The 17485-nt window shown below is 38.8% G+C and overlaps 1 protein-coding gene across 1 annotated transcript in view; it reads left to right on the forward strand.

Annotated features, from left to right (window-relative positions):
• The window catches only part of CAMKMT (calmodulin-lysine N-methyltransferase), a 389728-nt gene that overhangs the window by 338349 nt on the left and 33894 nt on the right, over nucleotides 1-17485 (forward strand). The window contains exon 7 of the mRNA XM_053588971.1: nucleotides 5817-5883. Coding sequence (XP_053444946.1) covers nucleotides 5817-5883 — 67 coding nt within the window. The remainder of the gene's footprint in view (nucleotides 1-5816; nucleotides 5884-17485) is intronic.

Genomic DNA, 17485 nt, shown 5'->3' on the forward strand with positions numbered 1-17485 from the left:
ATGCATATAGATTGAAACAAACTCATTTAAAAATTACTGTTTACAGCTTTCCTTTAAAATTTTAGGAAGCCTAAATTATATAGCAGTTGTAGGATATTATTCAAAAATTACTTTCTAAAAAGTAAAAGTGGATGTCAACAAAAAAAGGGGGAGAAACATTGCCAGAAGCCAGAAAATCTCTAAGCAAAGCTGCTAATTATTCTTAATGGGCAAGATGAGCACATTAAGAAACAAATGAATACATCAGCGAAATGTGATTGAAAATCGACCTGGCAGTGGTACATCATGTCTGAGTATTTGGCCTGTGAATTATTCTCATCATTTTAAAAATTATTTTTGTTGTTCTTGGCTTCTGAATTTAACGAATCCAACTGAGTCTTCCTTCTTAGCCTCTTAGCATGTAATATTTTGAGTTTTATCTTTCTTAAAAAATAGTATTTTCTGATATTTCCTTTCCATTTGCTATTATTTCTTTTTTTTTTTTAATATATGAGGCAATGAATGGATTAGTTTTGAATCTTTATATCACGGAAGCATGTCAACCAGTTGTGAGGGTATTGATTATCTCCCTATAAATGTATTGAATAGATTGCTTATGTCTTCTCGAACTCTCTTCCTTGACTCTGGAAAGCTAGATGTTGATCTGAAATTTATTAAATGGAGATATCTGTAAAGAGATTACGACTTGATGTAAAGTCTTAATACAAAAATGAATTTTGTAAATCTGGAATATTTTCTCAGACTCATGGGTAGCATCCCCCCAGGTTTTTCATGGTCCTTAAAGAGCATTTCTGGGTCTAGCACAGGGATCTACTTCCTGAGAGCTGCACCTCCCTACAAGCGACATTTTGTCAGTACCCCAAGAGTACAAAACATAAATTAGAAATAGGGTCATTTAGTTCATCCAGCTCTCAAATTTATTCTAAAATAGTGTGAGATCTGATCCTTTTTCTTTGACACTGCCCTTTTAGTGTAGTAAAGAAAGAGTTCTTCCACTGCCCATATATAATAATTAGTCAATGAAATTAGTAACTGGTGATGATAATGTTAAAATAAGGGAGAGAAATAGTATATGTGGAGTTATTGATGCTAAGCCTCTTCCAACTATAATGAATAAAATTAGAACCCCCCTAAAGGTTCCTGTAACCCCCTCTGTGGCTACCACTAACTTCCCCAGCACATGCACCTGCCTTGATCATCAGCATTGAGCATGTGCTCTGCAGATGATTCCAATGCTTGGTGAGTCATTTCTTTGTACCCCTGACCCACGTACCTTATCCCCACAGTATGCATGGTCTGGATCATGGTCTGGGTGATGATCTGGAGCTCAGGATTCTCTAAAAATCGCAAACCTCCTCTGCTTTTTATTTTTTATTTTTTTGAGACAGAGTCTCACTCTGTCACCCTGGGTAAAGTGCCCTGGCATTGTACTTCACAGCAATCTCAAACTCTTGGCCTTGAGCAACCCTCTTGCCTCAGCCTCTCCAGTAGCTGGGATTATAGGTGCCAATAGGACACCTGTCTAGTTTTTCTGTTTTTAGTAGAGATGGAGTCCTGCTTTTGCTCAGGCTGGTCTGAAACTCATGAGCTCAAGCCATCCACCTGCCTCGGCCTCTGCTTTACTTTTTAAGAGCCATCATGGTTTTAACAGAGTCCCTGACTTAAATAATTAATAAATGAAGCTTTATGTGAATCATGCAGCTTGTGCTGTCGCAGTCAACAACTTGGAAATCCCAGGCCAACTTCCTTTGTCCAGACCCCTTCCTCTGAGATCTATGGCAGTTATACTTGTAGATGAGTCAGAAGGCAACTCTATGTGCCTTGAATTGGGTAGGAGCTCAAGAAATATCTTTTAAAATTAAGTTAAAACCAATTAAACCGGTATTAATGGCATGTCATTTCTGTGACTAAAGATACCGCAGTGAACAAGAGAGACCTAGTCTTTGTCCTCATGGGGCCCAGATTTTGCTTTGGGTCAAACATATATATACATGTGAAAGACACTAAAAAACTACAGAGCAGAAGTTCTTTGATTGCTTCTAGTTATTTAAATTCTACAATATGGCACGCTATCCAGGGCAACAAAAATAAATAAATAAATTGCAATAAATTCTGAGCAGCCCAGAAAGAAAATAAAGCTTAACTGCCGGACCTAATTTTAGTTACTATCACCAGCTTCTTCATCCAACTAAAGCTTTTGCCTGAATTATTTAAGGAGGTAATGAATTGATATGAATAAAGCACCTAGTATGTGTCAGGCCCATCATCTGTGATAGTGCAGTAAGCCTGTATAGTAAGTATCATGGTCCCCACATTAGAGATGGAGCTCAGAGAGGTTAATTTGTCCAAGGAAACACAGCTACTGAGTATCAGAACTAGCACCTGAAGCCAATTTCATTTGACTCCAAAGCTTATTGTTTTCTATTAAACCATCTGTTTTACCAAAAGCTAAAACGATTTGGTAAACATCTTCTTGTATTTCCTCAGCACCCCCAGGAACGAAAGTCTCCCATCCGTAATGTAAGAGCTGGCGTTGCTAACAGAGAGTTCACACTGCCTCTGTTTCCTCCTCTCCATTAATTTGAGTATGAAGCACATGTAAGAATATTTTGCATCCTTAAATTAGCAAATGTTGTCAGCAAGCATTTTTAAAAACCCTTTAGACATCACAATACATAAGATTTTTAAAAAAGAGTAAGATTTATAATCTCATAGTTTCCTACCTTCATTTTTGTTGCTCCTGTGAAAATAAAGAACATAAACTGAGAAAGTAGTGCTTTGTAAATCAGAGTGTTATATTAAAAATATTTTCTTGCATAAAGAACAATGCCAACTCTCAAAATGTATATGCAACTTTTTTTTTCTTTTTGAGACAGAGTCTCACTGTGTCACCCTCGGTAGAGTGCCTTGGCATCGCAGCTCACAGCAACCTCAAACTCTTGATCTCAAGCAATTGTCCTGCCTCAGCCTCCCAAGTAGCTGGGACTACAGGCGCCCGCCACAACACCGGCTATTTTTTGGTTGTAGTTGTCATTGTTGTTTGGCAGGTCCAGGCTGGATTCAAACCCGCCAGCTCCTGTGTATGTGGCTGGCGCCGTCAGCTACAGGTGCTGAGCCTGCAACTACTGATAAATACAATGATGACTCATTGCAAGAGGAGGCTAAGATTTTAAATGGTATGGTATATACGTCTATATAATTTAAGTAATTATTTTATAAAAATACTTTTTTTTTTTGCAGTTTTTGGCCCGGCCTGGGTTTGAACCCTCCACCTCTGGCATATGGGGCCGGTGCCCTATTCCTTTGAACCACAGGCACTGCCCTAAAAATACATTTTTTAAGAATAAAAATCAACTGAAACAAAACTGAAATGGAGCCCCACTCCTGAGCTGTGCTTTATTTGAGAAGAAAATCTAGAGATTGAATTCTGGTTTCCTTTTAGCCACACACATATATCCGGTAGCTCTGGAAGTCCAGTTGCCCAGATTGGAGATGATTGCTGTGTATTCATTTAATCAGAAATTGCATTAAGGCTTTTTTTGCACCCAGCCCTTCCCACAGAAGTCTTCCAGGAGGTGGGTGCAGTTCAGACAACACAGTTTGGTCTGCCAGGTTGAACACTATCTTGGACATATTGACTCAATTTGATTGGATTTCCTTTATTACCCTGAGGAGACACAGAAGTATGATAAAATCTATTACTGGATACAGTGCCATTCAGAAGAGCCATCAGAATCTGACCTAAAGTAAAGGCTGGGGTGCAGGATATCAGAATTTATCTCTTAAGGTAATATTTAGTAATACTATTGCCATTTTTTTCCTCCTTGTACTTGTTTTCATATTAAAAAACCCTCCTAAACCACAAAGCATATTTCCTGCTCCATTCTAAAAATAAAGCAGCCTAAATACTGCTGTGAATTTTTTTTCTTAAAAACCTTTGCTTCTAGAATATAAATACATATGCTTACATCAGCCTGACCACCTGGGGTCCCAGGTTTATAAATTGTATAAAAGTATATAGTGTTCAGATGTTTACTAAAAATTATTAATAGGCTTTCTGAGTTATATAATTTAACTTCCTTGTGACTATTTTATAAAAAGTATTACCTCCACTAACAAAATAATATGTTTTGCTTGATAGATTAGTCATGTACTCACACGACGCTACAGGTGTACCTGGCACATTATGGCATGCAGTTGGATACCATGGAAACTCTTGAGTAGGGTGTGGCCAGAGTGGGGCGGGGGGAACTTAATCAAAAACAGTTGTCAGTGACTCTTTACTAATTTTGTTTCTCTCAGAATAAGGATGTCAGCTGTCCTGTTCTGCAAGACATTTCATTTAGAAGACTTTCCCGAAATACTTTCTTCCTGAAATAGACAGAACTGTAGGCCGATGTGTCATTTTAGTTAATCAAAACAAGTAGGCAAATTAGTCTCTTTTATTTTTTTAATGAATGTAATTTAACGGTATTTAATTTGCATACAGGAAAGTTCACCCAGGAAAAAAAAAAGTCTGCATTATAGCACTTTTGTAAACCTCAACAAAGCCCTTCATTAGCAGACCTAATTGATTTTCCTACCCACTCCTGGGGGAAGAAAGCTATCACAGTACCTGCTTATTCACTCAGAGGAAAAATGGGTGTGCCTAGTGGTTCAAGCAGAGATTTGGGTTAAAACGTCCTGTGGCTCTGTTCTTGGAGGGAGACCTTGGCCAAGGCTTGCTTTGAGCACTCAGGAAATCTGTTTTTCTGAGCAATAGGAGAATATCACTTGTCCGCTTGGTGTCCTCTCCATGGGCCCAATTTAGTTCAGCTTGCAGCCTTCCCTGGAATTATTTCATTTCTTGTTTATTTAAACCTGCCTTATTCCAAAAGAGGGATTTTGAGAGTTCTTACAGTGACACAGAATATACAATATAAAATAGATGAGAAAGTGAGGCCAGTTGGAAATTAGAATGCCAGGAAAACATGAACAAGCAGCCATGAAGAGAGTTCAGTACAAAAAATACATGCCATAGGAGCTCTTGTGGTTGTTGGAATTAGGTCATACGTACTTTTGGCTCTGAGTTTCACAGGGGCCACCGCAAAGAGAGAAAGAGGAACAGCTATCAAATGTATAGTGCCCAGGAGTTGAAGCAACATCAATTGATCTGTAAGTCCACCTTGTTCTGGCATTGAAATCTGATGATTTTTTCCCATGGGTCCTCATAGAGATGGTGCTGTGTGTTGTAATGAACCAGCTCCTCAAAATACGGCTCTTTTGTGCAAGTCCTTACATGCCAGCAGACGGCCAAAGGCCAAAGTGTAAGTCTGTAAAGACAGTTCTTCAGGAGACCTTTCACTGGATTGATTTGCTTCTTCAGTAATTCCCTTTCTCCCAAAGATTCCCCAAGTTCGTCTCCATCTTTTTCGTCTCAGTTCTTCCCAAGTCTCTCCCTGCTGTTCATACCACCCTCCCTGCTAGCACGTAAGAGACTGGAAATAGTCCATCTTGGCAAGTCTCAGAAGACTGATATGCCCCCCAGCCCCCGACGGGCACCTGTGTAACAGTTGTTCCCCCTGACCCAGTAGCTCTGGATCTTGCCATGATGCTGCCTGAATGTGCACTTCACAGGTGACAGGCCTGCAGCCCAGGGAGTCAGAAGAGCTTGCCCGTACCAAGTCAGCATCTGATGGTAGAGCCAGGGCTGCGCCCTTCTCCTACCTCACATCCTGCAACTCTTCTCTTTCCACTGTGCTGATCGCTGTGTCTGTGGGCCTTTTTCTGAATCAGTTGACAGTTGCTGGAGAAACTTTCTTAACTGTGTCCTACAGATGTGAGAGACATCATCGCAAGGAATCAGAACGCTGGTGTGTTTAAGACTCGGAAAGTATCAAGCTGGTAAGATACCTTTCTGCATTCAAACATTCCAATTAAAACTGCTTTTCTTGATACTATGGAGAATTATTAACAATAATGGCTAACTTATTGAGGAGTTACTGTTATATCAGGCACTGTTTTAAACACTTTACAAGTGGTATCTCATATAAAGCTCACAAAACTCCTGTGAGTCAGGCAGACACTCTCATTATCTCCAATTAATTGATGAGAAAACTGAAGGTAAGTATTTATATGGTAGGACCTCCATAGTTGGCCACCTCCCTGCATTGACCACCTCCTTGAGTTGACCTAATTTTCATAAACCAGGCATGCACCACATGTATGTATCAAAACAGCAGGCCTAGCTCCTTATGTTGACCACTTCCATATGTTGACCAGTTTGTTACAGTGCCTTGGATGGTCAAGTTACAGAGGTTCTACTGTCTACGTGTATTAAACACCAGGTTGAGGATGGTTGAGGTTGTACAATATAAGATTGAGAGAAGGCCACCCTGGGAACTCCCGAAGTGGCTTTATTCTAGTGGTTCTCAACCGAGGGGCAGTTTTGCCTCCCAAGGGAGTTTTGGCATCCTCTGGGGACATTTTTCTTACTGTCATCACTTGAGGAAAGGAGGGGGAGTGTTGCTACTGGCACCTAGTGGTGGAGGCCAGGGATTCCACTAAATATCCTACAGTGTACAAGTCAGCCCCCTACAACCAAGAAGGCTCCGGCCCCAAATGCCAATGGTGCCCAGACTCAGAAGCCCTGCTCTTCTGTGATGTTAAGATAGTCTAGGTATCCATTCCCTTTTAGATTCTGTTAATTCTTATCCAAACTAGGAGCAATGCTTGCCCTCAACCAAAAGAGTGGTTCTGTTCTGTGATGCTACACTTTATTTTTGCTTTATTGGTAATGGACCTAGAGGAATGAGTAATCATTTAGTAGTTTTCACATGAAATAGCTGTATTTGTGGATTTTCCTCGTGCATTTAACCACGGACTTTATTAGAGCAATTCCATTTTTAACTAGTTATTTTAGTTATTACTATTAATCTGTCATCCTTTGGTAAGTTAAGTGCTCCCTATGTTGAGGACGCCCTCCCACACCAGCTGCTCAGTTTGATTAAAAAAAAAAAAAAAAAAAGAGGTGGATGAACAACTACTGTGCTTAAAATCCTAAGTGGACGACATGCTGGTGTGAGGGCTATGGAACAGCAATAATTTTTTTTTCCTATGTTAGTTGGTGAATGTAATGGAGTGTCCATACATAATTTTTAAATCCTGTGTTAGAATGCTCAGAGTAGGCTGATGGCACAGGGGGCAGCATGCTCCCTGTTTCTCATATAAATGAACAAACCAGTTCTGCTTTGCAGAAAACGCTGAGTAGGTTCAGAGAAAGAGAAAAGTCTGCCCTTACCTGTGTGGTCTTGATTCTTAGGGCAGCCTTTCCTCCACAGTGTAGACAGCCATACCCTCTGGAGAGGACTTCATTTTTGAACATGATTTTCAACCTGGTCTTTTAGTTATCAATCAAAAGCACATCTTCTACATTGCCCTCATTTACATTTATTTAATGCTTATGGTCATTTGTGACCATTTGAGGGTATTTCAGCATATGGCATCAGGAAATAATAGATTTCAGCTTCATGCTGTGAAAAGAGATTGTGTTTTTACAAGACATAATGTTGTTTACTGGGTGTTAATAATCACTAATTAATAAACATATCTAGACTTCTCAAATGTTGCATTTTGAGGAATAAAAATGTCAAGTGTTTAACTTACGGAGCACAATAGTATTTTCTATCATCACTTCATAAAATAATTGTTACATGAAGAAGCTTTTCTCAGCATAGGTCATATCCTAAATGCTTAATACATGGCCTTTGTTTCTATTTTTCTGCTCTCAAAAATGCAATTTCCAAACATATTGTTCCAATATGTACCTGGACATACAGTCTTTACGTCAGTAATCATATAAGAATATCCAAGATGAGGGATTTTTTTTGTCTTAATCTCATACTAATCATGGTGAGTCTTTTAACCACAGCAAGAATTTTGTCAAAAATCTACTGAAGCACTTGCTAGAAAATAGGTAGATGAATCAGATGAAATTCCTTGATCTTATATTAAGGAGCTAACTTGACCGCTTATCTGTTAAGAAGCTCAGAGATACTGCCAACCAGTGATGGAATAATCAGCATTCCCCTCCATCCACCACCTTTCCACCCATAACCAGTACAATGTGATGAAAGTATTAGTTCCATGAGAGAAGAAATAAAAGGAACCCATTCACGAAAGAGCTAAGATATAGTTCAATATTCTTTTTTAGTGCCTCAATGCATATGCAGAATTTCTCTTCTAAATTGGAGGTGTGGAATAACAGTAGCGACAGATAACTAAGAGGTATTTACCAGAGCTACAAAGCCCACACGTGAGCCAAATATTTCTGCTATTAAAAAGCACTTCAAAGCTTGACATGAAGTTTGTAACAGCTGAATGTCTCTCGTGACTTCATTTGCAAAGAAGATGTAGAAGCTGAAAGGAGAGTAAGTGATGTGAGAACTGTGAGCATAAGAAATGATGTTTTTAAAAAAGATGTGGGAGGGCGGTGCCTGTGGCTCAAAGGGGTAGGGCACCAGCCCCATATGCCGGAGGTGGCGGGTTCAAACCCAGCCCCGGCCAAAAACTGCAAAAAAAAAAAAAAGAAAAAAAACGTGGGAAGTGCCCAGAAGTTTGACTGGTGTCCAAGCTCTTCCTCCCACTAGTGTGACAATGTTCTCAGTAACTACCAGGATTTCTCTGGCTACCAGCCTCTTCCTACCTCTTATACAGGGAAAGCCCCAGGTTGTGTAGTTAAGTTTCAGGCCCTCTTTAGAGGGACGAATTCTGTTATACCTTACATTAGTAAATTTTGTAGAAACATGATTGTGTGACTACATCACTAAGACTTCCTTGAAAGACCTTGTGAGAGTCTGACACTGAAGCTTCTTCATTAGCCTTCTTCATTAGTAAATCCACCCCTGTCTCATAAGAGCTACCTTCCTTGCCTAGAGTAACTCTCTTCCCTTATATACCAAACTTTCTTGCTCCCCGGATCCATTTTAATCCAAGTCCGATTGTTGCTAAATATGAAAGACATATTTGTGAAAGTCTAGAAGCCTTAGCCCTGGCAGGATCTAGGATCGTATATGTGAAGCATTATATTCATACATCTCAAAGACCTTGATGCAGTCATTTGTTGGTGGTTTATTTGTTGGCCCATCCACACCGCCATCCATTCATTGAACAAATACTTCACTTTTGGAAAAATGTTTTCCAAAGTACTTTACTTTTGGAAATACAAATATGGAGTTATCTAGAGTAATTCTTGAACCAAAGACAATTATGCTTCTAAATGTAGCTAAAGACTGACGAAAGAGCAAAGCTATTTACAGCATCTCAATTGTTGGGTTTACATGAAGCTGTCTTCAAAATTGTGACTGTCTAATAAAGAACTATTTGATCCTTTTGAGGTTTGCATATTTCTAGGCCTTCCAGAATTGGTGAATAGCGTCATTCTCTGGTTAATATTAGTTAAAAGTCACAATTTTTTAAAAATTTCTTAAATTTCCCCTGCTTTGATGGAAGTTTCACTTAGAGTGTGTGTGAAAGTTGCTGGTGACTTTTAGGCTTACGACTTTTGTTATTCTCTAATAAACTGAGTTTTAGCAAAATGTGGAACTTCTTTTAAGACTTTTTTATAACACAAATTTTACCTTGATGTGGGCATCCAGAATTGCCTCTTGGTCCCATTGTCCTGTTGCTATTTAACATTTATATCTGGGGTGTCCAACCTGCAGCCCGCGGCCACGTACACATTACATGAGGCCTGTTTTGCTTATCTATGGTGTTAGATATTGCAAAAGGTGTATGGACCTTTTTATGTGCTCATCAGCTTTTGTTAGTGTTTGTGTATGTAATGTGTGGCCCAAGACAACTCTTATTCTTCCAATGTGGAGCAGGAAAGAAAAAAGGTTGGAGACCCCTAATTTATATCTTTTTCTACTCTAAGCCTTCTTTAGAAGTTAAAATTGGGGCTCGGCGCCTATAGCTCAGCAGCTAGGGCGCCAGCCACATACACCAGAGCTGGCGAGTTCAAACCCAGCCCGGGGCCTGCCAAACAACAATGACAACTACAACAAAAAAATAGCCAGGCATTGTGGCAGGCACCTGTAATCCCAGCTACTTGGGAGGCTGAGGCAAGAGAATTGCTTAAGCCCAAGAGTTTGAGGTTGCTGTGAGGTGTGATGCCACGGCACTCTACCCAGGGTGACATAGTGAGACTCTGTTTCAAAAAAAAAAAAAAGAAGAAGAAGAAGTTAAAATGAGGATATGGAAAATGATTATTTAAATGTAGATCCCCACCAAGTGGGATCTAATGGCTGCTTTTTCCAGGCCTTCTGTAGTCTGCCCTCATCTTCTCATGCCATCTGACCACCATCTCCTCCTTTACCCACCTAAGCCTCCTTCCTCACTTGCCTCCCAACATATCTGGTCTTTTCAGCTCTGGTCTTTGCCAATCTTGGTACCCTTCTCTTTTGTCCATGCCAATCCCTCCTTCCTGGATGGCTCCAGTACCATTTCCCCTTGCCTTCTCAGACTGTTTCAGCTCGTCCTAGTCTTTTCTTTAACTTCTGTTGGCCTTAGAAGAGTAGCACAGTTTAACATGGCTCACTGTCTCATTATTCAAAGCATGTTGGCTTAGTTTCTGTGTTCACTGGATCATCCACCTGTTGACAGATATTTTTATCACTTCTGTTTGCCAAGTACTAGGTGCTGCAGATGCAGTGGTGAACAAGACTGAGAAGACAGATAACTTTTTTGAAGGCAAGGATTCTACTTAGCATGGTTTTTTCCTCCCTGAAGCGATTAATAGGCTTTACCCTTGGTATGGGAAAGCTTTGTATTTGGAGCGCATTTTGAAAGACATGAGTCCATAAGGCTTATAGACCCAAACAATTCTTAGTAGAAGAAAGTCAAGCTCTGGAGATTCAGACATCACTTTGTATATCAGATAGCTGACCTTCATTTCAGGAGCAGCCTCTTCTCAGGGATGCACCTGTGGTGTCTGTAGACAAACTGACAGTGTGAGCAGCCATTTATCTGTTCTTTGTCAGGTTGAAGAGGAAGGTTAGTAGAAGGTAACTGAGATAAGGAAGCTAAGGGCTCTCTTTAAGAAATTTTCTCACACCTGTGGTGCATATTACAGGGGTATTTGCGAAACTTGGTAAATGTAGAATATAAATGTTTTGGCACAGTAACTGAGATAACGCCGGAAAGGCTATGTTAACCACTGGGATAAAAATGTGTCAAATGGTTTATGAAGTGAGTGTATGATGCCCCATAATCATATCATTGTATACACTTATGATTTAATAAAAAAATTAAAAAAAAAAAAAAAAAAAAGAAATTTTCTGATAAAATGCCTGTGAGTATTACTAGAATTACAGTAAAAGAGACTTGAGAACTGCTGAGCATTCTAGAGATGCCACCGTCCTGTTTTTTTCCTTTGCTATCTTGGATATGACAAAATGAAATTATTATGTGTACGTTCTGTTACTAACATAGGACCTTGTTGATTTGCTTGACAAGTTTACAGAAGAGCTCATATCCCTACCATTTAGTGTTTTGTCCTGCAGAAACCAACTCCCACAGGAATGTTATCCAGTTTCTGATATTCTGATAGAGTTGTCCTTTTTGTGTTAAAAGGAGCCAGATTTTAAAATTTGGAGATAGCGTACTTTTTAGAGACCTTCTTAAATGACAGTGAATTAAATGATGAAGTCCTTTTCTTTTAGAATAACATTGTGTTGACCTTTCAGAGTTGCCTATTCCTATTCTTAACCAAGGTCAAAATCTCACCACCAAAACCAGGCCTGTACGGACAGCCGGGTGTTCATGCCAGGTTGGCGTTTTCTCTGTGAAAATGTCTTCCAATTTTAAGAGAAAAACTCTTCTGCCTTCACAGAATTTTATATAATATAAAGTACATATCAATAAAAATGTCTTTCTTGGGCAGCGCCTATGGCTCAAAGGAGTAAGGCGCCAGCTCCATATGCCGGAGGTGGCAGGTTCAAACCCAGCCCCAGCCAAAGAAACTGCAAAAAAAACCCCAAAACAAGTCTTTCTTTTTAAAGGAGTTTTTCACTTAAAAATAAACAGGGAAAATCTTTAAAAATTTTCTTTTAGAGAATGGCCTATGATAATTCATTAAACATTTTTTTACCTTAATAATAAATATTAGATTGCTTTCAAATAACGTTGTGGGGAAGCACATCTGTACATAAACTATATGTTTGCAAGTATTTCCACAGAACAAAGTTTGAGAAGTGGATTTTGTCTAACCATATGATCCTACCAAACCATGTGAAAATACAACTTTGCAATATATTTTCATATCTGTTAGGACTAATGCCATTATTCTTTATTTTTTAGAATTTTTAAAAATTCTGTCCTTTTATTATATTAGCATTGTCATTATGATTGAAATAAACTTACAAATTAATTTTCTAAGACTTGACATTGTAAAAATTTTGAGACTTCCTATTCAAGAACATGGGGGGTTTTATTTAAGATTTTTGTGGGGTGTTTCATTGGCATTTTCATTTCTCTTGTTAAGTTTGTTTGGGAGAACTATCTTTTTTGTTAGTCTTATAAATAGGATCTTTTCTTCCATTATTTTTTTTAACTGGTTGTATTTGTACATATAAAAAAATAAAGCTATAGGGTTTGGTACAGTAAATGTTTACTTACCTTAATGAGTTCTTATTATTTCTAATACTTTGTCAGTTTATCTTCTTGAATTTTCCAAATAAACAGTCATATCATCTTCAAATGATGACAATTTTGACTTTCTGATACTTATACATCTTTTTTCTTTCTTGTGAATAATTTTATTGGATAAAAGTTTCCACAATGATTATTGAATAATAGTTATCTTTGAGTTTGACTTTGTTGAGAATCTGCTAATGTTTTACCATTAAGAATGCATTAGCTTTTGAGTTGCAATATGTATTTTTTATCTTGTTAAGAAATGTTTGTATTGATTCCTATTTTTAAGAGTTTTTTTATCATAAGTAAATAGCAGGTGTCTTTTCAGCGTCTATGCAGATGACCAAATTGTTTTCTTTATTCAACCTCTAACTATGACAAATCACTTTAACAGGTTTCCTGATATTAAAACATTTCTCCATTTCTGATTACCTGATCGTGGTGTCTAAATTCTTTCAATATGCTGCTATATTCTAATAATAAATTATCTGGTATTTTTTAAATATCAACTTTATTGACTAACTATATAAGTCACCCACTTAAAGTATACGATTCAGTGGCTTTTTTTTTTTTTGTATCTACAAGGTTGTGCAACCATCACAATCAATTATAGAATATTTTTATCACCCCAAAAGAAATGGCATGGCCATTAGTGGTCACTCCCTGTCCTCCCTCCCTACTCTTCATCTTTCCCTGGGCTAGGGAACCACTATCTGTGTTCTGTCTCCAGACATTTTCTTATTCTGGACATTTCACATAAATGGAATGATACAACATGCGATCTTTTGAGTCTGGCTTCTATCACTTAACTAGTGTTTTCAAGGTTCATTCGTATTGTAGCATGCATCAAGGTATTTGTCATTAACTTTTAGGGCTAAATAATATTCCATTTATATGAATATACTTTTTTTTATCCAATCATCAGTTGGTGGACATTTGGGTTGTTTCCATGTTTTGGCTATTATGCATAAAGCCTCTATGAACATTTATGTACAATATTTTGTGAAGTTTCATTTCTCTTAGGTCTATCTCAGTGTTTTTCAACCTTTTTATCTCATGGCACACTTGAACTTAAACTTCTGTGGAACACTTAAATTATGTTGATCAAAAAAAAAGCATAAAAAGAAAATACTATGCTTTAAACTTCTTTCAAAAATAATTTACGAGCGGGGCATGGTGGCTAAATGCCTATAGTTCCAGCACTGCGGGAGGCCGAGGTGGGTGGATTTACTGAGCTTGGAGGTTTTGAGACCAGTATGAGCAGGAGTGAGCCAGGAGTGAAACCCGTCTCTACCAAAAAAAAAAAAAAAAGGCTAGGCATTGTGGCGGGCGCCTGTAATCCCAGCTACTCAGGAGGCAAAGGGCAAGATCACTAAAGGAAGAACAGAAAAAAAAGAAAATTAAAAAAAAAAAAAACACTTCAAACTAAGAAGAGTGAAAGCCAGCTGAAATCGAAAGCAAAAATTTAAAAAAATTTTTAAAAATAATTCATGTTCTTTAAAATTTTTCACAGCACACTTAAGATCCTAGTAAATTTATATTTAACCATTTGAGGAACTGCCAGATTATTTTTCAAAGTGGCTGGACCGCTTTACACTCCCACCAGCAGTATATAATGTTATCTGAGCTCTTTGCATTGATATTCATCAGGTAAATTGGTCCAAAGTTTTCTTGATTGTGTGATCTTGGTCAGATTTTAAAATCACTGACATGATAGGTTCTTAAAAGAATCTGGAAGTTTTTCATATCTTTTGAATCCCTTCTTACTGGGTCCTCCTACACTGCTACCATAATTTTGGATAAGAATAATGTTTACCCTGTTATTTTGTATATGATACTTTATAGTGGCAAGAAATGGCAAAATTCCTATATGAAAAAACACACTGCACTTAAAAGTACATTGCATTTGAAAAACAAAGAAGAAAAAGAAATGAAAATGCCAAAAAGCAATAATTAACTTTGTTATTTTATATCAAGTGGCACAGACTTATAATTTCCAATCCATTAGTTCTAACAGTTTGTTGTCACTTTGTTGTGCTACCATGTAAGTTAATCAGTTGTCATAATCATAGAATCAGAGATATTTAAGATGGAAAATGTATCAATAATTAGTAAAATAATTGGTACCTTTCATTCTAAGATCTCAAGACCCTAACCAGTCCTCCTTAACCAGTGCAGAATCCACCAGTTACCAACATGAGGGAAATCTGAATGTTAGGCAAATCTATCTTCCTTTTGGACTCTGAAATAAGTTTATTTCAGCTAGTTCCAGACAAAAACATAGTGCTGGACTCACCCTTAAAGTCTGTCCAGAAACATGTAAGTGATAAGCTGGAGCAAACACTCTTAAACTTTATTCTCAGAATCATCTGTAGTATGCTTGTCAGCCATAGCACAGTGCCTACAGCGCTGGCCGCATGCACCAAGGCTGGGTTCGAACCCAGCCGGGCCAATTGAACGATGGCAACTGCAATAAAAAAATAGCAAGGTTTTGTGGCGGGCACCTGTAGTCCCAGCTACTTGGGAGGCCGAGGCAAGAGAATCGCTTGAGCTCAGGAGTTGGAGGTTGCTGTGAGCTGTGATGCCACAGCACTCTACCAAGAGTGACACAGTGAGACTCTGCCCCCCTCCCCCCAAAAAAAGAATTATCTGTGGAGTTTATCACAACACAGATTGTTGGGCCCCACACCCTCAGAGCCTGAAGTGGGGCCCAAGACTTTTCATTTCTAACAGGTGACTCTGATGCTGCTGGTCTGGAGTGCTCATTTGGGAGCTACTAGAGTTCTCTCAGAGAGTTTCTCATTAAATTCTATAGTGTTCCACTGGTTTAAAGTTGCCCAGATTTCTATTCACTAAAGGCAGTTTTATTCACTGTATTCTTTTGCTTATTTTATAGATGCTATGTACTAACAAAAAAGGAAAAGAACCTGACATACAGTTAATTCTTGATTGTAGTTAATCAATCTTATTGGTCTTCTAAGAGAAAAATTTCATTGGGACCCAATTTTACTTGCCCCTCGCTTTTCTCCAAGCTTTATTCCTAGTGTGAAAATGCGAATTAATTTTGTTTTATGATAAAAACAACAAAGTTGCTCAGATAATTTGTAATAAGGACTTGAAATATGTGAAATCCTGTTTGGGTTAATCTGTAACATTGCCTTAGCTAAGGGAAGTGTTCTTAATCAAGTCTGTCTCTTGGGCAACTGGTACTTCTCTGGAGTAGCCCCCTCTTTATTTTTTTTAATTAATTAATTTATTTTTATTGTTAAATCATAGCTGTGTACATTAGTGCAATCACGGGGTACAATGTGCTGGTTTCATATACAATCTGAAATATTCTCATCAAACTGTTCAACGTAGCCTTCGTGGCATTTTCTTAGTTACTGTATGTAGGCATTTGTATTCTGCATTTAGTAAGTTTCGCCTGTACCCATTCTAAGATGCACCATAGGTGTGGCCCCATCCATTAGCCTCCCTCCACCATAACCTCCCTCCTCCCTTCCCCTTCCTTGGCCCTTTCCCCATAGTCTTGTACTATAGTTGGGTTATAGCCTTCATGTGAAAGCTATAATTTAGCTTCATAGTAGAGCTGAGTACACTGGATACTTTTTCTTCCATTCCTGAGATACTTTGCTAAGAAGAATATATTCCAGCTCCATCCATGTAAACATGAAAGAGGTAAAGTCTCCATCTTTCTTTAAGGCTGCATATAATATTCCATGGTATACATGTACCACAATTTGCTAGTCCATACGTGGGTCGATGGGCACTTGGGTTTCTTCCATGACTTAGCAATTATGTAGCCGCCTCTTTAAAATTCCCTTTTTGAAAATAAAGAAATCTGATGTTTGGAACTAAAGTCTAGAGCTGTGGCTAAAGAATGTTCTAAACTTAAATCCAAATTAGAGATCTTAGAGCATCACTGTGGGAACTGGAAAGTCAGAAGGGAGGATGGCCAAAGACAGATTCATGGACAATGTCTGTGTGGCAGGAACAGTAAAGGGAGCCAGAAAAGGCCCTGGGGGCCAGATATTGACTCAGAGTGGTGTGGTGAAACATCACTCCCTCCTAGAAGGGTCTCCAGGAGAGGGCAGTCAGCCATTGCAGGTTGCTGAAGGTCAGAAAGATTGCAGAGCAATTCCAGTGACTTTGGGGAGAAAGGTCTTACCACGTATCACAAGGGCAGGTGTGGCAGTGCGAGTGTGTACTCCCATAAGAATGTCTGTGGCAGAGGGACAGAGAGACATAGTGTATATACCAATGGGACACTCACTTGGAACAGTTGAACGTGTGAGCAGGCAAGCTAGTGCCGCCGAGGAATAAGAAACACAGGAAGATAAGAAAAGAGAATATTTGATTGGGCAAGGACCAAGAGCAGTACTTCTCAAAGTGTGGTCCCCAGACCATCAGTATCACTTGGGCACTTGTTAGAAAGGCAGGTTCCAAGGCCGAGCATGGAGGCTCACGCCTATAATCTTAGCACTCTGGGAGGCTGAAGCAGGTGGATCGCCTGAGCTCAGGAGTTGAAGATGAACCGAGCAAGAGTGAGTCCCTGTCTCTAAAAAAATAGCCAGGCATATGGTGGGCACTGGTAGTCCCAGCTACTCAGGAGGCTGAGGCAAGAGGATCACTTGAGGCCAAGAGTTTGAGGTTGCTGTGAGCTATGATGTCACAGCACTCTACCTGGGGTGATAGAGTGATACTCTGCCTCAAAAAAAAAAAAAAGAAAGAAAGAAATGCAGGTTCCTAGGCCCGGACTCAGAGCTGTTGAACCAGAAACTCTAGGATTGAAGCCCAGAAATCTGCATTTTAA

This window comes from Nycticebus coucang, chromosome 4, assembly GCF_027406575.1.
Source record: "Nycticebus coucang isolate mNycCou1 chromosome 4, mNycCou1.pri, whole genome shotgun sequence".
Lineage (NCBI taxonomy): Eukaryota > Metazoa > Chordata > Mammalia > Primates > Lorisidae > Nycticebus > Nycticebus coucang.